The sequence below is a fragment of the Hypanus sabinus genome, chromosome 4 (genome assembly GCF_030144855.1).
Source record: "Hypanus sabinus isolate sHypSab1 chromosome 4, sHypSab1.hap1, whole genome shotgun sequence".
In the NCBI taxonomy this organism is placed as follows: Eukaryota; Metazoa; Chordata; class Chondrichthyes; order Myliobatiformes; family Dasyatidae; genus Hypanus; species Hypanus sabinus.
The window spans coordinates 37,319,549-37,346,806 of NC_082709.1; the positions used below are offsets into that span (position 1 = coordinate 37,319,549).

Consider the following 27,258-nt stretch of genomic DNA (forward strand, 5'->3'; position numbering starts at 1 on the left):
AAGCATGTGCCACCAGACTCCATACTGCCATTATAAGACTTGAACAATTCCCTTGCTAATTATATGTTCTCAATGTATCTTGTCGTGATCTTGCACCTTATTGTTCACCTGCACTGCGCTTTCTCTGCAGCTGTGACGCTTTATTTTGCCTTCTGTTATTGTTTTATTTTGTGATGACTGAATGCGCTGTCTAATGAACTGATCTCCCTGACCAGTACGTGTGACAGATCCGATTGGCCTTCCATGTAACATTGTCCTTTCTTTGTCTTGTTGACTTGTGTGGCATACTTATGTCATCAAATTGAAGTCAGTCTGAAGTTGGTGGAAGTGCTGAGGACCTCTGCAACATGCAAGGAATTCTAATTAAACTATGAAGTGTTGCAAAATGTGGTCCTTCCATTCATCTGCTCCGACTTCAGTTTGGTATGTATTTCTGCACTGTTCCTTCTGGCTGTAGATGCAAACATAAATTAAGTGCCTTTATAGTGTAGACTCCTTGATTCAAATATTTTAATGATCCTGTCCCTGCAATTTGGAAACTTGTCTGACAACATGACCACAAGCAACTGTCTGGATGGGTGGAACAGCCGTAAATTGGGATCTCATTTTATTACATTATGTATTCTTCAGCTAAATTACAGGGTTGTGATTTGTATTGAAGTGCTTCATAGATGGCTAACTTTCTGCCATTATTTTGACATCTGAGAATCATCAGACATTGTACAAAAATTCTTTAAGGATTCAGATGACTTCAAATTGACTCTTGGAATTTCAAAAGACTCATAGGACTTGATAGTCTTGTGACTCTGGAGACATTCGAGAACTTTAGTATATGACCATACTGCTTAAATATGGACCAGAATTTTAGTCCATTTGGGCCATAGTTTCTGCATTTCATCATGGCTGATCCAATTTTTTCCTCTCAGCTGCAACCTCCTGCCTTCTCCTCGTATCCCTTCATGCCCTAACCAATCAAGAATCTATCGGCTTCTGCCGTAAATATACATAAAGACTTTGCTTTGAGAATGTTTAATATTCAGGCAGTCTGGTATATAGCATAGAAATATTTGTTTGCAATTATGCTATTAAATATTTCTTCATCTGACGTTCTTGATACAGGCGCGGAAAATTCAAAAAAGAATGTCATGTAATAAATGCAGACCACTGGTTTCCTTTGCTCTGTGATTGAACTGGGGAAGAACTTAACAGGCTTTATTTGGAATTACCCATAATTCCACACCTAACTGGTCTTTAATTTGTTCCAGTGATAAATGGAATCTCTTAGTGGAGATTAAATCTTCTTGAATGTCCTGTGCTGGATAGAATAGAGCAACTGCTCGCATGATGACACCTCAACAGTTAGATACTGCTCTTTAAATGTTTTAGTTATTTAGAGGTAATTACTTTTGTAATTGTATTTAGGTACTTAATGTTTGTTTTAGTTGTACATTAATGAGTATTTGACTAATTTCAGATGATATTGATAGTTTCTTTGTATTAAAGACAAACTCTTGCATAGTTCTTAAAAAGTTTTGAAAGCCATTAAGCCAGGGGTATGTGCTAGCTACCTATATTTTCTTTTAAATTCATGCTGTGGATCAAACTGGGCTCTGAGTATTAGGATTTAAATGTTCAAGGCTTACTTCAGTACAGAAATTCACCAGTGGGGACAGAACTATGTTTGTCTAATAGTAATAATGGGCATTCGTTAGTCTCATGAGACCATGGGCAGGCTTGGGCAAGGTTGTATGGGAGACTGGCAGTTGCCCAAGCTGCAAGCCTTTCCCTCTTCACGCCACCGATGTTGTCCAAGGAAAGGGCACTAGGACCCAAGCAGCTTGGCACTGGTGTCGTCGCAGAGCAATGTGTTGTTAAGTGCCTTCCTCAAGGCCACAACATGCTGCCTCAATTGAGGCTTGAAATTGAGGCTTCAGATCACTAGACCAATGCCTTATCCACTAGGCCACACGCCAACACTGTTTGACTAGAAATATCATTTTACTATTAAGGGATTTCCATTGGATCAGTAAGGGATTGGAGTTTACCACAGTAATGAGCAATGCGGGGCATGCGTTCTGCAAGTTCCATCCAATAAAATGTTACCCATTAGTTGGAATTATTCCAGGTATAAGTTTTCTCAGTTGTTTTTGTAGACATCTTGATGCTATAATTTCAAAGTGAGCCACAATATTGCTTCTGATTGGTAAAAACTTCATTATAGTGTTGGTCTTTATTTTATAACCATGTCTTGCTGAGATTAAATGGTACTTTTATCATTCACTGATTTTGGACCTTGCTCTGTACATTTAGCTGCCACATTTGCTCAGAAGACAGCATGAAGAATTATAATTTAATAGCTCTGGTGTTCTGAGGGCATGAAAAATTACGAAGTAGATTTTTATTTGTTCTCCTTGTCTCTCATTCTTATTTGAAGCTTGTTCTATCCTTAGTTTCAGTGTATTGATCCATACTTGAGGTGGAAGTTGAAAAGAAGGTCGTCTTGGATTGGCTGACAGGCAGGAGGCATCAAGTGGGAATAAAAGGGGCCTTTTCTGGTTGGCTGCTGGTGACTAGGGGTTCTTTAGGGGTCAGTATTTGGACCACTTCACACTGTTTGTCAATGATTTAGATAATGGAATTGATGGCTTTGTGGCAAAGTTTATGGATGATGCAAAGATAAGTGGAGGGGTAGGTAGTGCTGAGGAAGGAATGCAATTCCAGCAGGACTTAAGAAAAAAATGGAAGAATTGGCATAATGTGGCAGATAGAATACAGTGTTGGGAAATGTATGATAATGCATTTTGGTAAAAGGATCAATAGTGCAGACTATTATCCAAATGGGGAGAAGGTTCAAACATCAGAGGTGTAAAGGGACTTAGCAATCCTCATGCAAGGCTCCCAGAAGGTTAATTTATAGTTGCATCTGTGGTAAAGAAGGCAAATGCAATATTGGCATTTATTTCAAGGGGAACAGAATATAAAAGCAAGGACATAATGTTGAAGCTTTATAAGACACTTTTCAGCCTGTACTTAAGAGTATTGACAACAGTTTGGTCCCCTTATCTCAGAAAGGATAATTCTGGAAGTGAAGGGCATGTTGCAGCTTTGGGCCTGTAAAAGGGATTAAAAGTAACATTATCAAATTTGCAGATGACACAAAGCTGGGTGGCAGTGTGAAATATGAGGAGGATGTTAGGAGAATGCAGGGTGACTTGGACATGTTGGGTGAGTGGGCAGATGCATGGCAGATGCAGTTTAATGTGGATAAATGTGAGGTTATCCACTTTGTTGGCAAGAACGGGAAGGCAGATTACTATCTGAATTCTGTTCCCAATGATGGGGGAGTACAGAACCAGAGGTCACAGTTTAAGAATAAGGGGTAGGCCACTTAGAATGGAGTTCAGGAAAAACTTTTTCACCTAGAGAGTTGCGGATCTATGGAATGCTCTGCCTCAGAAGGCAGTGGAGGCCAATTCTCTGGATGCTTTCAAGAAAGAGTTAGATAGAGCTCTTAAAGATAGCAGAGTCAAGGGATTATGGGGAGAGGGCAGGAACGGGATACTGATTGTGAATGATCAGCCATGATCACATTGAATGGCGGTGCTGGCTCGAAGGGCTGAATGGCCTACTCCTGTACCTATTGTCTGTTGTCTGTACTCACTGGAATTTAGGAGAATGTGCAGAGATCTCATTGAAACCTACCGAATATTGAAAGGACTAGGTAAGGTGGATATGGAGAGGATGTTTCCTGTGGTGGGAGTATTCAGAAATAGAGGGCACTTCCTCAAAATTGAAGGGTGACCCTTTAGAACAGGAGGAATTTTTTTTAGCCAGAGTGTGGTGAACTTGTGGAATGCTCTGTCACAGACTGTTGTGGAGGCCAAATTTGTGCATATATTTAAGACGGAAGTTGATTGTTTCCTGATCGTTCAGGGCATCAAAGCATATGGCGAGAAGGGAGGTGTATGGGTTTGAGTGGGATCCAGGATCAGCCATGATAGAATGGCAGAGCAGAATACAAATTAATGAATAAAACATCTAGGCAGCACCTATGCCTAATCATTCTATTCTTTATATAGAGAATTAGGGAGAGGCAAGTTGGGTTGAAACCAAAGTACTAGTTGAAAAAAAAGAGATGTTTCTGAGAAACATTCGCATACATAATCCAAAACCAAAGCCTGCACTTATTGTTATTGGAGATGAAGTTATAATGATAAAGTATATTGAGTCTCCGTTTCAGATACTGCTCTCTCGCAAGTCTGAGAATTATTGCAGTATTGACTTCACCATAAAGAACACCTAGAAATGAGCAAAAATAGCCTATGAGAAACAGCTTGTTTCTCATAGGAAACAAGAAACTCTTGTAAAATCTTCTACATTTAAGTGGAAAGAGATAAAAAGTTATTGAAGACAAATGTGGACTCCTTTCAGCCAGGAGGAAAATTTATACTGAGAGTAAAAGAAACCATAGAGATATTAAGCAACAACACACACAAAATGCTGGTGGAACACAGCAGGCCAGGCAGCATCTATAGAGAGAAGCGCTGTCAACGTTTCGGGCCGAGACCCTTCGTCAGGAGATATTAAGCAAATATTTTGGATTTGTCTTCAGGGCAAATGATTCAAATAACTTCCCAGAAATGCAAAGGAACCATTTTTGATGAAAATGAAGTTAAAAAAAAAAAGTGTTCTGAAGAAATAATGGAATTGAAAGCAATAGATTATTTGTATCCTAGAATGCTGAATGCTGAAAGGGGTACCTGTGAAAATAGTGAAGATTATCTTCCCTAAATATTTGTTTATGGAATGGTTTCTACATATTTAATGGTGGCAAATATAACCCCACAATTTTAAAAAGAGTGAGAGAGAAAACAAAAAACAGCAGAATGGTTTGTTTAACACCAGTAGCATGGGATTTCCTGGAATTTAACAGGCTTTTATATATAGACTGATTAGGGAAGGTTAACATTCATTTTAAAAGGGAAATTGTGCTGAGTTCTTTGAGGATAAGTTACTTGAGAAAGTATTTGGTAGAATTGATAAATGAGAAATAATGGATGTGTTGTCTGTGGATATTTAGGTTTTAAAATGTCCCTCATGAGAGGCTATTGTGAAATAATAAAGTGCATGAGATTGGATTTAAAATTAATTGGTATATAGGATACTGATTAGGTATTAATGAGTCTTTTTCTGGATGACAGATAGTGATTAGTTGAGTACCCCAGTGATCAATGCCTGAGCCACAGTCAGGTATACTTATTAATGGTTTGAATGATGGAACCAAATATCATATTCCTAAATTCACCAAAAAACACAAAACTGGATAAGATTGCAAATTGTGAGGAGGATATAAAAAGGCTTCAAGATGCTTAAGAGAAGTTGCAACAGTGGCCAAATTGTGGCACATATAGCATAATGTGGATAAAGTTGAAATTGGTGCTTTGATAAGAGAAATAAGAAAGATAGTTTTATTTAATTGATGAGATTAGAAAATGTTGGCCTATACCTAGTCATTGAAAGTGTGATGGTTTTTCATTGTCCATGGCCAGGAGGGTGCTTTTTGCCAAGCGCAGCTTTCTATCATTGCAGCTGACACTTCAAGAGATCAAGAGTTGTTTTTAAGTAAGGTAAACTTCCAACCAATATTGTTTGTTCAGCTTCTTGACTTAAGCAGGAGCCAGTCTTCAGTTCTTAATGTAAATGGCAAGTAGTAATCAGTCTGATGTTAAAAAGAGAGCTTTGCAAACAAACCGTACTGTCTATCAAACACAGATTGCTGGCCCACAGCACAGGGCCGTCGGTTCAAGAAATGAGTGTATCAATCTGGACAAGACTGGCTACGTTTGCAGACCAGATTGATACTATCATTTGGCACATCAAACTACTGATCTATCAGTTGTTAGCAGATTTTCATACTGACAAATCAGTCTTCACAGCATTAATTTTGAGTGTATGAGTTATTTGTCACCAGAAACTTTTAGACCATCTGAGTGAAAAGGTATCTGAAAAAAAATTAAATCCTTGTGAAGTTAATCAAGCAACAAAAGGACATTATAAATGTAAGCGAGCAGTCATGCTTGTTAAGAATGGTAAGAAGAATGGCAGAAATACAATGTTAACTAGAATTCATTTCTTTGCTTTCAATTTCCATAATGGATGACTTGTTCATCTGCAAATCATTGGTATGTTTTTCTTTTAACTTATACGAATTGTACCTGTGTTTTGGAAATCCTTGTGGTTTAGAAATCATTTGTAATTTGGAAATCTTTTATTAGTTAGAAAAACTCAGTGTTTTAAATGTATTTTAAGAGTCTTATCTAAATTTAAATTTTGTAGCCTGGGAAAAAGTGCACACTTAGGACGACACATTCTTTTTTGGGTTTAGTGCCGGAAGAGGGTCTTATTAAAAAAAAACAGAACGTACAATACAACCAGTTCCTGCCATTACAATCTCCGTTTAACCTTCGATCCACACACTTGTTTATCAACCAGTTGCATATGCAGTATAAAAAGATATAAAGCAAACCGTACAAAACTAATACAGTAGTGGCGATTCTGAAGGAACACAATACAAACGACGTTAGGATTCCCCCAACCCTGTACCTTATACATAGCAGCGAAAATGTAAGTGACTACATCACATCTAAGATGTCAACTCCTGCACGTGCTGAACTTCCAGATAGACTAAACGTTCACATTACGCTGTTACAAGCGCAATCAGTCATGATACAATAAAGTTAGACAAAAGGTACACTTCAGCACAACTTTTACACAATATTGCCTGGTAGTTAAATTACAGGAAGACTGACCTACTTGGCCGGTGAGGAACTTCGCACAAGCCACACTATCCGTGCCGATGCCTTCACTCGTGAAAATCTAAAGCATCCACATGCAAAACATATTAGATTACCAATATTCTTGATTCGCCAACAAGCATAAACAAATTCACATGGATATTGTCAATTAATTCTCACTTTTCCTCACCAGGCCCCGTATTTTTGGGAGGAACTTAATCCCAAAGCTCCACCAGCTTTCTCTGCAGAAAACAAAATGGTCTCCCCACTATCCCGAGTGTGCGTAATGATGTCACCGTCTTCACTTAAAGGCACAGACCACTATTCTAGCATTACCCAGATGGATGCCTAAGTACACTTTTTAACGATAATGAATAGGATTTGATGGTCACCCAGTTATATAAATGTGAATCACTAGAAGTAAATGAACTGTGTTTAAACTGCTTTGTTAGCTGGGCCTTTCTTCTCCTTGGTAGGGAGGGGGAAACCACTGCTCAAATAGTGGGTATTGGCACCTGTGGAGGATAAACAGGGAACTGATCTAGCCTTCGAAGAGTAGGTGGCTAGAGTATGATCTCCCCTTGGTGAGGGTAGCTATCTATATCAGATGGAGCTTAAGATCTTCATTTGAGTTTCAAACTCACCGGTCAGAAAACCTATTCCCATCACAAATGTGCAGAGCAGCAAGCAGTTAAGTAGAATGGACTCGTGGCCTTCAGTGCAAGAGGCTTCTGGAATGGGAACAAGGATTCCTTGCTATGTTTATGCAGTACCATGGTGAACCCACACTTAGTAAGTTCCCTTTATTTAAAAGGTATTCTGTCTGTAGAGAGAGTGTAGTGAGGGCTCACCAGTCACACAGCTGGGATGGAGAATCCATCACATGAGGATTACAGGCAGTGATACTGCCTGTAATCACTGAAGTTGGAAAAACTGACAAGACAGAGTTCTGATGGTGCTTGAGATATTGGATGCGTGTTTCCCCTGGTTAAAGGCTCTTGTATCTAGAGTCACATCTAATACGGGGTAAAGCATTTTGCACTGAGCTGATAAATCTCTTCATTTAAAGGGTGGTCACCATTGGAAAATTTCTACTATGAAAGATGGTGGTGCCCCAGTTTCTGAATACATTTTAAAAGAGGTGGATTGCTTTCCAGGAACGGGACAACGCAGAGTGTAAGGGTGAGACAGAATATGGTACTGATCTGTTTGATTAGGTGTAGTCATATCAGATTTCAGAACAGAACCAACTAACTTACTAATTTTCCCATTTGAGCATGCTCAAAAATAATGCAATAGCATGTTTTGCCTCAGAAATTTTAGTCATGAGGTGATAACTTGACATTGATACATCAACCAAGTACAAACAATTGTACATGATGAGTGTGTAGTTCAAGAATTTTAAGCAAACATTGTCTTTCCAACCTCCTTTTTACCACTTGTTCTCTCTCCACCTCCCACCCCAACTGTGACAACACCAACCTCAAACCTAGTCACGTATTTTTCCTGTTCCTCTGAACCAGGGATTTTATTTCCTGCGTCTCAGCGCCGTCACACTGACAGGTGTTTACAGTTTTAATTGTCTTGGATTGCACTGAGTCTAACCCTCAAAACATAAACAATCTGCTTAATTAAAATTACTAATATAATATTAACTAAGAGATTAGTTTCAGTTTTTGGGTTTGTCTTTGGCTTTGCTGCTACTTTTTCACTGAAGCAAAATAACAGTCACAGGAAACAATTCATTAAACCAAATTCTGTCTATCTCTGTGGTAGTCTCAGCTCCATGCTTATTGAGAGTGAAATGATCAATAGAACTGCATCATTTTGATCATTGTGATTCAGTTATTGTCTGACGTGAATTTAAATTTTCATTCATATTCTTGTAATGATGAAGTAATTCAATTATGTGGAAGTCTAAACAGAGCCATATATTAAAGAAAATTGATAATCCCTTTACACAATGGTATTATATTGAAATTAGTTTATGAATGCCATCTTTTATTTCACTGTTAAATTTGTATAGCCATCTAACAAAATAAGTTTCTCTTTTGGAAGCGTAGTTGATTTTTCAAGAAATACACCCTTTAGTTTTGCAAGATATTAGAACAATTTCTATGACCATTGAATGAAAGAGGAAAACAAAATATAGACAGCTAATCAATAGTTAGAAAAGATTAAAGTTCTCCCTGTACTACTAATCTGAGAATGAAAACAGTAAAGCCAGAAATACTCTGCAGGATGGCCTGCACCCGTAGAAGCACAGAAGTTAACTGCATAAGCTTCTGAGTATTTCCAGCTTTTTTTTTTGTTTTTTTAAATTCATCAACCAGAGGAAAAATATAGCTATTTTTCAGATCAGATCTGAAGGAAATGGAATTCTGGCTAAGATTTTATGAATAATGTTTTATCAAAATAATTAAGTTTGCATATGTATCTTGTAGGATTTATTATTATTAATTAGATTTTTGGGATTTTATGTTATTTCTGGCTGATGTTTTTTATGTACAAAAATAGCAAGTAATTATCACAATTATATTTCTCCGATTTATTCTTCCTTGAATCATTTGACTGAACTTGTCCTAGTTTACACATTCACAGTTTTTGTTTTCGGATAACTTTCCTTCCAAACATTTTTATGTAGCTTCGACTACATCTTTTTCCATCTGGCAAGCCAGCCGCTGGAGGTTTCATAGCTTTCTGTCTCCTGTTGTGCCAACTTTTAGGTATTTTAACAGAAGTCCATTCATTGGAGCCCCGTGGGATTCTGCCCTAACTAACTAAATGATTTAGTTGCTTCTCAAGTCTTGCTCTTTTCCATCCTTTTTTCATTTTGGAATTTAATTTTCTTACCTTGTTTCTTTAGTTTCCTTTGTATCTTTGTGCTTCAAAGCATTTCTAACTGTCTAGCAACATGTTTGTTAGGTACTTACTATAGGAGGTCACTCCGAAATGTGTGGGGAGAGGTTGGGGAGATTTCAGATCTTTATTGGTTCGGATTTACTTGCAGCTAAAGCTACTTATGAACAATATATCAGAACCAAAGTTGTGGGAAGGACATTTTTGTCATTCATCCAACATAACTATAAGCTTGATCCTTTGTTTTGTTGATTTCTTATAAGCTGCTTCAGTTGTACTTACTAGGAATAGATTGTAATTAGTGGTTGGATGATAGTTATTGCTGTAATCTTATCCTTGGAAAAACTTGGTCGGCATTCTAAACAAATTCATCAAGTTGTGTTTCCTCTTTTAAACTAAAGTATTAAGATCCTTTAATCCATTTATTTTTAAGTATTAAATGTTTGACATATACTATGGTAATCATTTCTAATTTATTGGCTGACAGATATATCAGTCTTTTGTAAAAGTGTTGCCTCAATTGACTGCTGATTCACTTATTTCAAGAAAATATATTGGCTAATATTTCAAAAAAAAAACATTGTTTATGATGACTATTACACCATAGCTAAGCATCAAGTTTTAGAAACACTTTGCCTATGCAAATATTTTGTTCAGAATTATTCTTGCTTTACTTATTAGCCTGAAACCTTACTTTATAACTCCATGTGAAATGTTTGCATAGCTTAGAAATAGCTATATTTTTATGGATGAAATATAAAAAGAAGCATTGGCAAAATGTGACCAAATATAATATTGGAAGATAGGATTCACTAAATAATAAAACTGGTTTAAAAACTATGAGTTAGACCATCAGACCATAAGACATGGGAGCAGAATTAGGCCATTCAGCCCATTGAGTCTGCTCTGCCATTCCATCATGGTTGATTTATTATCCTGCTTAACACTATTCTCCTGCCTTCTCATCATAAAGGTTGTCATCCTTACTAATATTTATCAACCTCCTCTTTAAATATACACAATGATTTGGCCTCCACAGCCATCTGTGGTGATGAATCCCACAGATACCACTGTCTGGCTAAAAAATTCCCCCTCATTTCTGTTCTCAAGGGACATTATTCTGAGGCTGTGCCATTTAGTTCTAGATTCCCCCAACATAGGAACACTAGGTCTCTGTACCTCCCTCTGCAAATGGATCCTTGACTTCCTCATCAGGAGAGCACAATTAGTGGGGATCGGAAATAACACCTCCTCACTGACAATTAACTTTGGGGCACCTTAAGGATACACGCTTAGACAGCCGTACTACTCTCTCTAACCCACGATTGTGTGGCTAGCACACCATCGATAAATTTGCCCATGTCACAACTATTGACAACATTTCAGATGGTGACGAGACAGCATGCAGGAGTGAGATAAATCAGCTGGGTGAATGGTGTCACAGCACCAACCTTGCACTCAACATCAGTAAAACCAAGGGATTGATTGTGGACTTCAGGTTGGGAAAGTCAAAGGAACAGCAGTCGAAAGGGTCAGCAGTTTAAAGCTCCTGGGCGTCAGCATCCGTGAAGATTTATTCTGGGCCCAATGTGTTAATGCAATTAGAAAGAATCCATAGCAGTGCCTGTATTTCATTAGGCATGTCACCAAAGATTCTCCAAATTTGCTGTGGAGAGCATTCTAACTGGTTACATTATTGAAGGGATACTGCAGAGGATTGGAAAAAAATGTTGCAGTAAGTTACAAACTCAGCCAGCTTTATCATGGATGCCAGTCTCCCCAGCATTGAGGACTCCTTCGAAAGACGATGCCTCAGAAAGGCAGCATCGTTCATTTAGGACCCTCATCACCCAGGACATGCCCTCTTCTCATTGCTACCATCAAAAAAGAGGTACAGGAGCCTGAAGACATACACTCAACATTTCAGAGACAGTGTCTCCTCTGCCATCAGATTTCTGATTGGGCAATGAACCTATATATATATATATATCTTATTGTAATTTATATTTTATGTCTTACAATGTATAGCTGCTGGAAACCAGCAAAATTCATGATGTATGCCAGTGATACTAAACTTGAATCTGATTTTGAAATAGCCTCTCCCACATACACTCTATGTAGGCCTTTCAATATGTGGTAGGTTTCAATGAGATTTCCCCTCATTATTTTAAACTTCAGGGTATACAGAACCAGAGCTTTCAAAAGATCCTCACATGTTAACCCTTTCATTTCTGGGCTCATTCTTGTGAAACTCCTCAGGACCCTCACCAATACTAGCGCATCTTTTCTTGGATAAGAGGTCCAACTGTGCCTCACAATACTCCAAGTGAGGTCTGACCAATGCCTTATAAAACATCAGCATTATGGAACCCTGGGAAAAATACACGTGCAGGACAACAGATACTTTTTCAGGTCTTAAATTCCTTTATTTGCTTTAGATGTTTTATTGCAGAGGGAGGGTATCTAAATAAAAATGACAACATGAATTAAAAAAAACAGTTCCTGCCATTACACTCCCAGCGTAGCTTCAGACCACACCCTTGTTATGTATGCAGTGTGAAATTAACTGAAACAAAATATACAAAACCAGTACATTAGTGGCAATTCTAAAACAAAATAATACAAATAATGTTAGAATCCCACCACCCTCTACCTTATACATAACATCAAAAATATGAATAAATACATCTCATCTTACCTAAGAGATGTATTCACATTTGGAACACATGCTTAACTTCCAAACATGGATAGGCTAGACCTTGAAGTGAGCTCTCCTCACTCACGCTATGTGAACAAGACTAGCACATTCACATTACTCTGTTACATTCACATTCAGTCATGAAACAATAAAGAAAGCCATATAAACTTTTAGACCATGAGACGATAAGACAAAGGAGCAGAACTCGGCCATTCAGCCCATTGAGTCTGCTCCGGCATTTCATCATGAGCTGATCCAATCTTCCCTTTATTCCCATTCCCCTGCCTTCTCACCATAACCTTTGATACCCTGACTACTCAGACACCTATCAATCTCTGCCTTAAATACACCCAATGACTTGGCCTCCACTGCCGCCCGTGGCAACACATTTCACTGATTCACCACCCTCTGGCTAAAAAATTTTTTTTGCATCTCTGCCTGTCCACTCGTACTAGACTCACCCACCATGGAAAATAACTTTGCCACATCCACTCTGTCCATGCCTTTCAACATTCGAAATGTTTCTATGAGGTCACCCCTCATTCTTATAAACTCCAAGGAGTACAGTCCAAGAGCAGTCAAACTTTCCTCATATGTTAACCCTCTCATTCCCGGTGAATTCTCACATTCATAATGAATCTTCTAGGAATGAATGCCAACATTGAGAACTTTGAATTCTCTTCCTATTTAAATAATTGTCTGCCCGTTTATTTCTTCTGCCAAAGTGCATGACTGTACACTTTACAACATTGTAATTCATTTGCCACTTCTTTGCCCATTCCCCCAATCTATCAAAGTCTCTCTGCAGACTCTGTTTCCTTAGCACTACCAACCCCTCCACCTATCTTTGTATCATCATCAAACTTAGCGACAAAGCCATCTATTCCATAATCCAAATCGTTGATATACAACGTAAAAAAAAAAGCAGCCCCACAGACCCCTGTGGAACACCACTAGTAACCAGCTTCCAACCAAAATGGGATCCCTTTATTCCCACTCTCTGTTTCCTGCCAATCAACCAATGCTCTATCCACATATGTAACTTTCCTGTAATTCCATGGGCTCTTATCTTGTTTAGCAGCCTCATGTGTGGCAGTTTGTCAAAGACCTTCTGAAAATCCAAATACACAACATCCACTGCATCTCCCTTGTCTATCCTACTCGTAATTTCCTCAAGCAATTGCACTAGGTTTGTCAGGCAGGATTTTCCTTTAAGGAAACCATGTTGAGTTCTGCCTATCTTGTCATATGCCTCCAGGTGCTCTGTAACCTCATCCTTGACAATCGACTCCAACAAATTCCCTACCACCGATGTCAAGCTAACAGGTCTATAATTTTCTTTTTGCTTCCTTGCCCCCTTCTTAAATAGCGGAGTGACATTTGCAATATTCTAGTCCTCTGGAACCATGCCAGAATCTATCGACTTTTAAAAGATCACTGCTAATGCTTTTGCAATCTCCACTGCTACTTCCTTCAGAACACGAGGGTGCATTCCATCTGGTCCAGGAGATTTATCTACCCTTAGACTATTCAGCTTCCTGGGTACTTTCTCTGTTGTAATTGTGACTGTGCATATTTCTCTTCCCTGACACCCTTGAATGTCTGGTATATTGCTGATGTCTTCCTCAGTGAAGACTGATGCAATTCAGTTCCTCTACTATCTCCTTATCTCCCATTACAATTTCTCCAACATCATTTTCTATCGGTCCTATATCTACTCTCACCTATCTTTTACTCTTTATCTACTTGAAAAAGCTTTTACAATATATTTCCTTGTAGTTGAATTACTAAAAAGTGGTAGGGGAGGTGAAGGGGTGCCAGTCCAAGGTGATAAGTGAAGCCAGGTGAGGAGGAAGGTGAGTGGGTAGGAGAGGGTGGATTAAGGAAGATGTTGGGAGGTTGTAGGTAGAAAAGGTAAAGGGCTGAAAAAGAAGGAATCTGATCAAAGAGGAGAGTGGACCATGAGAGAAAAGGAAGGAGGGAGGGCAGTGGAGGGAGGTGATAGGTAGGTGAGGAGAAGAGAAGGGGTGGGGGGAGAAATGACTGGAAATCAGAGAAATCGATGTTCATGCTATTTGGTTGGAGGCTACCCAGGTGGGATATGAGGCTGTAGGGGTTGCCATGGACCACCGTGTTAGATTGGTCACTGTACTGACATTTGATTGAACTATATTGTAGGGAAATTGGATTTAGGTAATAACTGTTCTGCAATTATTGAAGTCTGGCAAAATGTGAAGCATTTTGCAGTTTTGTTACAGAAACATAGCAGTGTGGAAAAATGGGAAGATGAGTAGGGCAATCAGCCTCTTGAGACTGTTTATCATGGCTCATCCTTTATTGTGAAACCATCTTTCAGTTATCTCCCCATACACGTAGTGTTCTTTCCTGTCAAAAAATCTGTCCATTTTCTGCCATGGAAGATAGAATAGTTTCACTACCTCTGAATGAAGAAATTCTTCTTCTTTTCATTTCTAGGCATTGTGACTACTTTTGCTATTTATTTCTGCCCATGACATCATCTGTATGCATTCAGCCTGACAAGCCTACTTTGAATTTTGAGTTTCAGTAGGAGCCCCTGTCATTCTTCTAAAACTTTGTAAATACAGGCTGAATAGATCTAAACTCTACTCAAGTGCAAAGAGACTTAGCTGTCTGCAAGACTCCCAGAAGGTTAATTTACAGGTTGAGTCTGTGGTAAAGAAGGCAAATGCAATATTGGCACTTATTTCAAGGAGAATAGAATATAAAAATCAAGGAGATAATGCTGAGGCTTTATAAGACACTAGTCAGGCTTCATTTGGAGAATTGTCAACAGGTTTGGGCCCCATATCTCAGAAAGGATGTGTTGATATTTGAAGGAGTCCGGAGGAGGTTCACGAAGATGATTCCGGGAGTGAAGGGTTAATGTATGAGCAGCATTTGGCAGCTTCAAGCCTGTACTCATTGGAATTTATGGGGATTGGGGATGGGGATCTCATTGAAACTTAGCAAATGTTGAAAGGACTAGATAAGAAGGATATGGAGAAGATGTTTCCTATGATTGGAGTATCTAGAACCAGAGGGCACAGCCTCAAAATTGAGGGGCAAACTATTAGAACAGAGGTAGGGAGGAATTCTTTTATCCAGAGAGTAGTGAATCTGTAATGCTCTGCCACAGACTATGGTGGATAGGTGTAGTCCATAGATATACTTTAAGTAGAATTTGATAGTTTCCTGATTGGTCAGGGCATCAAAGGATATGGCAAGAAGGCAGGTGTATGAGGTCGAGTGGGATCTGGGATCAGCCATGATGGAATGGCAGAGCAGACTGGAGGGGCTGAATGGCCTAATGGTCTCTCCTTGTATCATAGTCCTGCTAGCCTAGAAATTGGTTTAGTAGCATCTTCTGCTGCACTAGTGTATCTTGGATTTAAAGGCCAGAATAATACATGCTACTCCAGGTGTGGTCTCATTTAGGTGCTATATAATTGTAGTAGGATATCTATGCTCTTGTACTTAAAAAGAGCTAATATACTATTTGTTGTCTTCATTGCTCCTTGCACCTGCACACTCCCTTTCAGTGACTTGTGTACACAGACACCCAGATTCCTCTGTCCATTAGTATTTCCCAATTAGTCACCATTCTTTCTGTTCTTGCTCTTAGGGTGAAGTAACTTCACAATCCATTCATTTTACTGCATTTATCCATTTCCTCACCTTATCTGAGTTACCTTCGAAACACATTAGCACCCTCCCTACAACTCACAATTTCACCCATGTCTAAGTTGTCATTGATTAAATGTAGGACCAATCAAGTGTGACAGTGGAAAAGTGTGTCTGGAACCGAAGGGGATAGCAGAGGTACTTAATGAGTACTTTGTTTCAGTATTCACTACAGAAGAGGTCTTTGGCGATTGTGAGGATGACTTACAGTGGACTGAAAAGCCTGAATATGTAGATATTAAGACAGAGGATGTGCTGGAGTGTTTGGAAAGCATCAAGTTGGATAAGTCACCGAGACCAGACGAGATGTACCCCAGGCTACCATGCGAGGCAAAGGAGAAGATTGCTGGGGCTTTGACGATGATCTTTGAATCATCGATGGGGATGGGAGAGGTTCCGGAGGATTGGAGGGTTGTGGATGTTGTTCCATTATTCAAGAAAGAGAGTAGACATACCCCAGGAATTATAGACCAATGAGTCATACTCAAGTGGTTGGTAAGTTGATGGAGAAGATCCTGAGGGGCAGATTTTATGAACATTTTGAGAGGCATTATATGATTAGGAATAGTCAGCAAGGCTTTGTGAAAGGCAGATCGTGCCTTACGAGCCTGATTGAATTTTTTGTCGATATGATTAAACACATTGATGAAGGTAGAGCAGTGGATATAGTGAATATGGATTTCAGTAAGGCATTTGACAAGATTCCCCATGCAGGGCTTATTGAGAAAGTAAGGAGGCATGGGATCCAAAGGGACATTGCTTTGTGGATCCAGAGCTGGCTTGTCCACAGAAGGCAAAGAGTGGTTGTAGATAGGTCATATTCTGCATGGAGGTTGGTAACCATTGGTTTGCCTCAGGGATTTGTTCTGGGACCCCTATACTTTGTAATTTTTATAAATGACCTGGATAAAGTAGTGGAGGGATGGTTTAGTAAATTTGCTGATGACACAAAGTTTGGAGATGATGTGGATAGTGTGGAGGGCTGTCAGAGGTTACAGTGGGACATTGATAAGATGCAAAATTGGGCTGAGAAGTGGCAGATGGAGTTCAACCCAGATAAGTGTGAGGTGGGTCATTTTGGTAGGTCCAATATGATGGCAGAAGATAGGATTAATGGTAAGAATGTTGGCAGTGTGGAGGATCAGAGGGATCTTGGAGTCCGAATCCATAGGACTCTCAAAGCAGCTGTGTAGGTTGACTCTGTGGTTAAGAAAGCATACAGTATATTGGCCTTCATCAATTGTGGGTTTGAGTTTAGGAGCTGAGAGGTAATGTTGCAGCTATATAGGACCCTGGTCAGACCCCACTTGGAGACTGTGCTCAGTTCTGGTCGCCCCCCTATCGGAAGGATGTGGAAACTATGGAAAGGATGCAGAAGAGATTTACAAGGATGTTGCCTGGATTGGGGAGCATGCCTTATGAAAATAGTTTGAGTAAACTCAGCCTTTTCTAGTTGGAGTGATGCAGGATGAGAGGGGACCTGATAGAGGTGTATAAGATGATGAGAGGCATTGGTCATGTGGTTAGTCAGAGGCTTTTTCTCAGGCCTGAAATGGCTAGCACGAGAGGGCACAGTTTTAAGGTGCTGGGGAGTAGATACAGAGGAGATGTCAGGGGTAAGTTTTTTATGCAGAGAGTAGTGAGTGCATGGAATGGGCTGCCAGCGACAGTAGTGGAGGCAGATACGATAGGGTCTTTTAAGAGACTCATGGATAGGCACATGGAGCTCAGAAAAATAGAGGGCTATGGTAATTCTAGGTAAGGACATGTTTGGCACAGCTTTGTGGGCCGAAAGGTCTGTATTGTGATGTAGGTTTTCTGTGTTTCTAAATATCACATTTAACTCCATCATCCAAGTTATTCTTATATGTTGTGAAAAGCTGAGGCCCAATACTGACTCTGGAGTACATCTCGTACCATCCAGAACCTAATCTAATCCCAGCCTGTTTCCATACATCAATCAATTTTCAATCTGTATCAATATAACATTCATGAGTCTATCCCATGTTCTTTCCTGCAGAAAATATGCATCGTTTATGATTAATTTTATTTTGTTCTTGTGAATGGTTCTTACGGTGCTATGTTCCTGCATTGTTGTTGCAAATACAATTTTCTTTGCACCTGTGTATACATGTGGATATGGCATTCTGACAGCATGTGCATATGTCAGTAAACTCAGCTTTAACTTTGTATACTAACTTCTTACGTGAGACTTCTGTCAAGGCCTTCTGATCCAGATTCCCTATGTCTATGTGATTTCCCTTTCACAAATTGATGTTGACTTGTTTAAACTCTGTTGATATTTTCCAAGAGTCCCGTTACCACAACCTGCATAATAAATTCTAGAGTTTTTATTGCACTGACAATAAACTAACAGATATGTGTGAAATTGTTCTCTTTCTTTCTCCTTTCACTACATAGTGGTGTTCCTTTTGGCAATCTTCAATCTGCAGCAACCATTCCATAATCTGCTGACTTTTGCAAGGTGACAACCAATGCATCCACTGTTTCACAAAGAAGAGAAATTCTGCAGATGCTTGAAATCCAAGCAACACACTACAACATTCTCGGGGAACTTTCCAGGCCAGGCAGCATCTATGGAAAAGCATGGACAGTCGACATTTCAGGCTGAGACCCTTCATCGGTCCTGATGAAGAGTCCGGACCTGAAATGTTGACTGTTTACTTTTAGATGCTGCCTGGCCTGCTGAGTTCCCCCAGAATTTTGTGTGTGTTGCATCCACTGTTCCCCTGGTTTTCTGTTTTAGAGATGCTGTTTACGTGGTTCTATGGATTTATCAAATTTTATCCGTTAATACTACTAGCACTATTGTTTAAACATGAATTTTCTCTTATTCCTCCTTTTTCTGAGCATCTTGATCCATACTTTTTCTGCAGTTAATTGTGTTTTATTCCATGAAGACAAAACCAAGGTATTTGTTTATTTGCTCCAGCATTTTTTCTCAATGTTATCAATTCATTTAAACCTTCTGTTTTTTCTACTTCTGATCTGATTTTTCGTACTTACCTGTTTGTCCAAAGAATTTGATTGCTTATATTTAATCACTAAAATAATGTGAATCAATTACATTTTAATTCTAAAACAACCATTTTTAAAAGCATTTTTTGAAAACTAAATTCCATTGTACTTCTTTGTGAATTTAGAGGCTAAAAGGTAGACAAGATTATTGCTTTTGTTTAAATGTTAGCATCCCATTTTCTTTCTGTGCAAACAAATGTTGCTGGCATGAATTCTGTTTCATTCTAAATAAATACCCAAGCTGGGAAAGATAAACAGCTGTGAAATATAAGTGCACAAGGCCCTGCATACAGCAGTGATGTTTCTGAGTTTAATATTTGTAGGAGCAGGACGTAGTGTCCCAGAAGTGATCAGTCAGGATTTTTTATTCCCTTGTTGCTGCTCCTGCTACTTCTGTAGAACGTTGCAGAGTTGCTGGGGTGGGCACCAGAGTCTTCTATTGGCCTTATTTACCCTCACTGTGTCACCCAGAGCTCCCTTATGCCATTACTGCACTGACAGGCATGGATCATTTGCCAAGCACATCCTCTTCAGAACTGTGCGCAAATGTGCCTAAGATAAGTATTTTATATATTTATGAACTTGGAAAGAGTAGAGTTTTTTTTAAATATAGTTCCAGATAAGCCACTTGGAACACTTTTATTTTCTGGATTGGATGTTGTACCGATGTGGGGTCTTGCAACTGATCAAAAATGGACCACAGTTCCTATGTTGTGGCCCAGGATGGACTTGACCACTTAGCTGGAACTGTCAGTAGCCCGAAATACTTTACAATTTATGCTTTTGCTCTTCCTTTAGTGGCCTCAGTGGTCAGCAAGCTTGCCTGCCATGTTGCCCACTGCCCTTTCCAGTAAGAGGCAGCACACTGGACACAACGACCTCTCTGAGGCCAACCAATAGTGTTTTTAAAATGTCCTTTTTACAACCATGAGATAATGCTGGAAGTTAAGAACTTTAGGTACTGCTGTTCTACCCCATCAGCCGGTTGCATGTTGGCGGAGGAGCTGGAAGGACTTGATTTGGTGTGGATCATGTTGCCGCCTGCTATTGAAAGGAGTTGGATTCACTGCACAAAGGCAGTGTGCAGGCTTAACAACCAGTGATTTTCTTGGGGCATTTTTCCTGCGGTTTGCAAGACTCTGTTGGACATTGGTAATGTAAAAAAAACTGCAACTCTGGTTCAGCGGTGTATTGGCGAGACCAACGGCAAGGGAGCTGCATGGTTTCGGTTGTAGCAAGGAGCATGTCTCATGCCACGGTCTTGCCTGTGCAGCAGTCCAAGAGGAGACCCATTGGAGGTGGTGTGGCATGGCATCCATGCTCAATTGTTGGCAGAGTTTCAGCTGGTGATGAGAGGGTGTACAAGGGCAAGATATGCCAGCTAGTTGAGTAGTTTCATTGCAACAACCTTGCTATCAACATCAGTAAGACCAAGGAGCTGATTGTAGACTTCAAAGAGAGGGTAAGACAAGGGAACACAAATCAATCCACATAGATGGATCAGAAGTGGAGAGTGTGAGCAATTTCAGGTTCCTGGGTGTCAGTATCTCTGTGGACCTAACCTAGCCCTGACATGTCGATGCAGGATAAAGAAGACAAAACAGTAGCTATTGGTTCAGGCCACCTAAAACACTCAAACATCTACAGATGCACCATGAAGAGCATAATGACGTGTTATAAAATTAGTCGGCTCCATCACTACCTCAGGAAAGTGGTGTCCATCAGTAAGGATCCCCGTCACCCAGGACATGCCCTCTTCTCATTATTACCATCGGGAAGGAGAATAGAGCAAACAGTAGATGAGGTGATTAAATAGAAGGGCCGAGGAAGCAGTTACAATATTTTGGGACTAGTGAAGTGCTTTGTTTTGTGTGATTGAGGTACACCTTCCAAAAAGGGTACAGGCAGTCCTCGGGTTATCCATCTTGAAAGAGCTTGAAAACCAAGCTGCTCACTAGTCAGGAATGGAGAATAACAATGTGTGGGAGAGAATTACAGAAACAGCGGTTACAGCAGAGGGAGCAGAGGGCTCACTGATTCCATAAGATCTGCCCAGTTTGACCCAGCCTCCAATTGTTGCAGCTCACAGAGAAGGCACATGGAAATTGCGGTTTCCTCCCAGCGGAAAATGCCCACAGCAGCCGGTAGACACGTCCCTCTGGCCTCTGAAACACTCATTCACATGTATGTTCTGTCCATAATTCAGGCATTCAAAATCTGTAATTAAAAAGATCTTTGCTGAAAATTGTTGTTTTTCTATATTAGTTATTTTAATAAATGTGTTAGAGAATGATTACTTGTATCATACCAGATGAGAATTGAATAAATGATACCTAATGATTCAAAGGTGAATGTTATGTTTTCATGCATAAAAATCGTCAGTTTTTTAATAATTACAATGATCTCTTTCAGTTCCTTGGCAATGCTGAAGTCGAACAACCAAAGGGTACTGAAAGTGCAAAGGATGCTGTTCGCAAGCTCAAGGTACAAGTTAACTTAATTTACTGCTCCTGTAAATTTTGCCTGATATATTTCTCACTGAGGCTGAAGTTAACCACTTCCTTGGCCCACTGATGCCCCTAACTGGTTACTGGATGAGTGTGCATTTAGAATCAATCAGGAAAATAGCTAACTCCTTAACTATCAGATTTCGATTGTGTCAAGGTGCTTAATTTATGCAATTTTTTTGGGAAGAAATATGGAGTTACACTTTGATTGCAATTAATTAGTGAAGCAATAATTTTCCCACAATTGACCTGCTCATTAACTTTCACTTCATGCACCTATAGCTGATCTCCTTCATCCAAATAAATAAATGCATTTCTTCCTCAAAGATGTATTTGTTTTTTTTTCTTTTATAGGAATCTGAAGGCAATAATGTGAATCCAATAATTTGCAAAGATGTAGGTCAGAAGCATAAAAATTTAGAGAGAAATCCTGAATCCCAAAACTGGACTTAATGTACTAACATTGACTGTTTTCAAAGGTTTAATTTTTCCCTGTCAAATAGAACGTAGAACTCTATAGCACAAGAACAGTCCCCTTGGCCCAAGATATTGTACTGAAATAATTAAACTAATGTCACTTAATCCCTTCTAGCTGCACATGGCCCATAATCCTCCAATCTCTGCATATTCATGTGACTATCTAGGGGCCACTTACATAGCTCTAATGAATACTGCCACCACTCCTGGCGATGTATTCCAGGTACTGACCACTCTCTATTTTGTAAAGCTTGCGCCACATATCTCCTTTGAACTTTCCCCTCTTTACTTTAAATACACCCTATCCTCGATATATGCGGGAGATACGTTCCTCACAGTTGACGCATAATGTGAATAATTATTTAAATGGAGAAAACAGGGATGCGTTCTGGAGGGCTTCCTAAATATGTTTTATAGACAATAGGTGCAGGAGTAGGCCATTCGGCCCTTTAATCCAGCACCGCCATTCACTGTGATCATGGCTGATCATCCACAATCAGTACCCTGTTCCTGCTTTCTCCCCATATCCCTTGACTCTGCTATCTTTAAGTCTATCTAACTCTTTCTTGAAAGCATCCAGAGAATTGGCCTCCACTGCCTTCTGAGGCAGAGCATTCCACAGATCCACAACTCTGTGGGTGAAAAAGTTTTTCCTCAACTCAGTTCTAAATGGCCTACCCCTTATTCTTAAACTGTGGCCTCTGGTTCTGGACTCCCCCCAACATCGGGAACATGTTTCCTGCCTCCAGCGTGTCCAATCCCTTAATAATCTTATATGTTTCAATCATATCCCCTCTCATCCTTCTAAATTCCAGTGTATACAAGCCCAGTCACTCCAATCTTTCAAAATATGACAGTCCCGCCATTCCTGGAATTAACCTTGTGAACCTACACTGCACTCCCTCAATAGCAAGGATATCCTTCCTCAAATTTGGAGACCAAAACTGCACAGAGTATTCCAGGTGTGGTCTCACGAGGGCCCTGTACAACTGCAGAAGGACCTCTTTGTTCTTATATTTAACTTCCCTTGTTATGAAGGCCAACATGCCATTAGCTTTCTTCACTGCCTGCTGTACCTGCATGCTTACTTTCAGTGACTGATGTACAAGAACACCTAGATCTTGTTGTACTTCCCCTTTTCCTAACTTGACACCATTCAGATAGTAATCTGCCTTCCTGTTCTTGCCACTAAAGTGGATAACCTCACATTTATCCACATTAAACTGCATCTGCCATACATCTTCACACTCGCCCAACCTGTCCAAGTCACCCTGCATTCTCTTAACATCCTCCTCATATTTCACACTGCCACCCTTTGTGTCATCTGCAAATTTGCTAATGTTACTTTTAATCCCTTCATCTAAATCATTAATGTATATTGTAAATAGCTGTGGTCCCAGCACCGAGCCTTGCGGTACCCCACTAGCCACTGCCTGCCATTCTGAAAGGGACCTGTTAATCCCTACTCTTTGTTTCCTGACTGCCAGCTAATTTTCTATCCATGTCAGTACCCTACCCTTAATACCATGTTCTCTAATTTTGCCCACTAATCTCCTATGTGGGACCTTATCAAAGGCTTTCTGAAAGCCCAGGTATTCTACATCCACTGGCTCTTCCTTGTCCATTTTCATAGTTACATCCTCAAAAAAATTCCAGAAGATTAGTCAAACATGATTTCCCTTTCGTTAATCCATGCTGACTTGGACCGATCCTGTTACTACTATCCAAATGTGCTGCTATTTCATCTTTTATAATTGACTCCAGCATCTTCCCCACCACTGATGTCAGGCTAACTGGTCTATAATTCCCTGTTTTCTCTCTCCCTCCTTTCTTAAAAAGTGGGATAACATTAGCTACCCTCCAATCCTCAGGAACTGATCCTGAATCTATAGAACATTGGAAAATGATTAACAATGCGTCCACGATTTCTAGAACCACCTCCTTAAGTACTCTGGGATGCAGACCATCAGGCCCTGAGGATTTATCAGCCTTCGGTCCTATCAGTCTACCCAACACCATTTTCTGCCGAATGTGAATTTCCTCCAGTTCCTCCGTTACCCTAAGTCCTCTGGCCACTATTACATCTGGGAGATTGTCTGTGTCTTCCCTAGTGAAGACAGATCCAAAGTACTTGTTCAACTCGCCTGCCATTTCCTTGTTCCCCATAATAAGTTCGCCCGTTTCTGTCTTCAAGGGCCCAACTTTGGTCTTAACTGATTTTTTCCTCTTCACATACCTAAAGAAGCTTTTACTATCCTCCTTTATGTTCTCGGATAGCTTACCTCCGTACCTCATCTTTTCTCCCTGTATTGCCTTTTTAGTTACCTTCTGCTGCTCTTGAAAAGTTTCCCAATCCTCGGGCTTCCCGCTCATTTTTGCTATGTTATACTTCTCTTATATTTTTATACTGTCCTTGACTTCCCTTGTCAGCCATGGTTGCCCCCTACTCCCCTTAGAATCTTTCTTCTTCTTTGGAATGAATTGATCCTGCACCTTCTGTATTATTCCCAGAAATATCTGCCATTGTTGTTCCACTGTCATCCCTGCTAGGGTATCCTTCCAGTCAATTTTGGCCAGCTCCTCCCTCATTGATCCATAGTCCCCTTTGTTCAACTATAATACTGACACTTCTGATTTTCCCTTCTCCCTCGCAAATTGTAGATTAAGGTTTATCATATTATGGTCACTACCTCCTAATGGCTTCTTTACCTCGAGTTCCCTTATCAAATCCGGTTCATTACGCAACACTAAATCTAGAATTGCCTTCTCCCTGGTAGGCTCCAGTACAAGCTGCTCTAAGAATCCATCTCGAAGGCACTCCACAAACTCCCTTACTTGGGGTCCAGTACCAACCTGATTTTCCCAGTCTACTTGCATGTTGAAATCCCCCATAACAACTTGCACACTCTATCCAAGCTACTATTTGGGGGCCTGTAGGTAACTCCCATTCGGGTCTTTTTGCCCTTACAATTTCTCAGTTCTATCCATACTGACTCTATGTCTCCTGATTCTATGTCACCCCTCACAAGGGACTGAATTTCATTCCTCACCAACAGAGCCACCCCACCCCCTCTGCCCACCTGTCTTTCCTTTTGTTAGTATATATACCCTTGAATATCCATTTCCCAGCCCTGGTCCTCTTGCAGCCATGTCTCTGTTATTCCTACAATATAATACTTGCCAATTTCCAACTGTGCCTCAAGCTCATCCACCTTATTTCTTATACTTAGCGCATTTGTATATAATACTTTAAATCCATTACTCCCCTTACCTCTCACACTGATTCCTATTGCTCTTGGCCATACTCTCCAATCCTTTCCTGAGCTTTCTGCCCCATTAATTCTGTTGTCTTTCTTAACTTCTCTTATTCTCTCTTTCCCTTTAACTCCATCCCTATATTTCCAGTTCACCTCCCCCCCCCCACCCCACTATTTAGTTTAAACACACCCATGTAGCAGTGGCCACCCTGCTTGCCAGAGTACTGTATCTGTAACTTATTCGCATTTTCATACCAATATGACACAAAAGCAGTACCACAAGGCAACATTCATATTATATTTCATCAATTTAAGGTAATATGCAATGTAATAAATCATAGAAAGTTACCATACTACGATGTACACCAACAGTGGGAGGTGTGTTGGTTCCGGGAGTTGAGTGGTTGTTGTGGTGTTGGGCAGCTTTTCATGGATGAGTTGGATGGTTGTGTGTCATCAGGAGCATCAAGGACAGCAAGGGGTGAAGGAAGACTCACAGAACTCTCACAGACCTGACCTCTTTCCAGGATTCATCAATGTTGTTGATGGCATGTCTGATGTTGAAGGACTTCCACCATTCCCTCACCGTTGGTAAACTCCCAGGATTTTCAAAATCAAGATTTTCAAAATTTTCAAAAGGTTGCTTGCAGCATCTGAGAGATAGTTCGCCGTAAAAAATACACCCTGACTGTGGATATCACACCTTGGTGGAGTGGTTGAATCAGCGATGTTGCGTTAGGCAGCAGGAAACACCCTGTTAAGTTAGGATGACTGCTGTCCAAATGTTTAGGATGGGCTGGCGCATTGTCAAGCAACTATAGAACTTTAAAGGCAAGATTCTGTTCCTGGCAGTAGCGTTCAGCCTCAACAGCAAAATGATTAGCAAACCAATCCCCTTCAAAGATTTGTCCAGTGACCCATGCTTTCTTGTTAGCTGCCCAGTGGACAGGAAGCAGATTGTTACTCAAACCCTTAAGAGCACGGGGGTTTAGTGAATGGTAAACTAAGAGAGGCTTCATCTTACAGTCTTCTTCTGCATTGGAACACATAAGCAAAGTCAGTCTATCCTTTGCTGCCTTGAAACCCGACGCAGTTTTTTCATCCTTACTTATGTAAGTACGTTTCGGCATACACTTCCAGAAAAGCCCGGTCTCATCTGATGCTGCCTTGTTTATAATTTCCCACTTTTTTTGAAGTGTTAAAGCGGTTCTCTGCTGCTTGGCTGATGGCCAGAACTTGACATCGGACACTTAGGAGGCATAGTTAAATATTTCAAGCACAAAATCACTGCAGTGTAGGTAAAAACAACAAAAGTTTAAGAGTGCAAGATTGCACATCCATACATTGCCAAAACCAATGTGAGGCTGGCGGGAGTGAGACTGTGAGGTGTGTGCACGTGACTTCTGTTGGCAGGAAAGCAGTGCTCCTCGCATAACTGTGAATTTTGGACGCATATAAGGAGACGTTGGTAGAAGTAGGTTCCTCGCATAACTGTGAAGGCGCATATAATGAGGATAGGGTGTATATGCCCACCAGTCATTTTGATCTTGAGAGAGTCGCACTGGCTGTCCACTCTATTTACATAGAAACATGGAAATTGGCAGCACATTACAGGCCCTTCAGCCCACAGCATTGTGCCAACCATGTAACCTACTTTAGCAGCTGCTGAGAATTTCCCTACCGCATAGCCCTCTTTTTCTGAGTACGTACCTATCTAAAAGTCTCTTAAAAGACCCTATTGTATCTGTCTCTACCACCTTCACTTGCAGTTCACTCCATGCACCCATCCCTCTCTCTGTGAAAAACTTACCTCTAACATCCCTCTTGTACCTTCATCCAAGCACCTTAAAATTACACCTCTCATAATATTATAAACTTCTATAAGTCTCCCTTCAGCTTCCACTGCTCCAGAGAAAACAAGTCTG

The 27,258-nt window shown here is 40.2% G+C and overlaps 1 protein-coding gene across 19 annotated transcripts in view; it reads left to right on the forward strand.

Annotated features, from left to right (window-relative positions):
* LOC132392660 (PTB domain-containing engulfment adapter protein 1-like) overlaps positions 1 to 27,258 on the forward strand; it is a 403,579-nt gene that overhangs the window by 256,819 nt on the left and 119,502 nt on the right. For all 19 annotated transcript variants that reach the window (XM_059966854.1, XM_059966855.1, XM_059966853.1 and 16 more), the window contains one exon: positions 21,505 to 21,576. In XM_059966854.1, the coding sequence (XP_059822837.1) occupies positions 21,505 to 21,576 (72 nt within the window). The remainder of the gene's footprint in view (positions 1 to 21,504; positions 21,577 to 27,258) is intronic.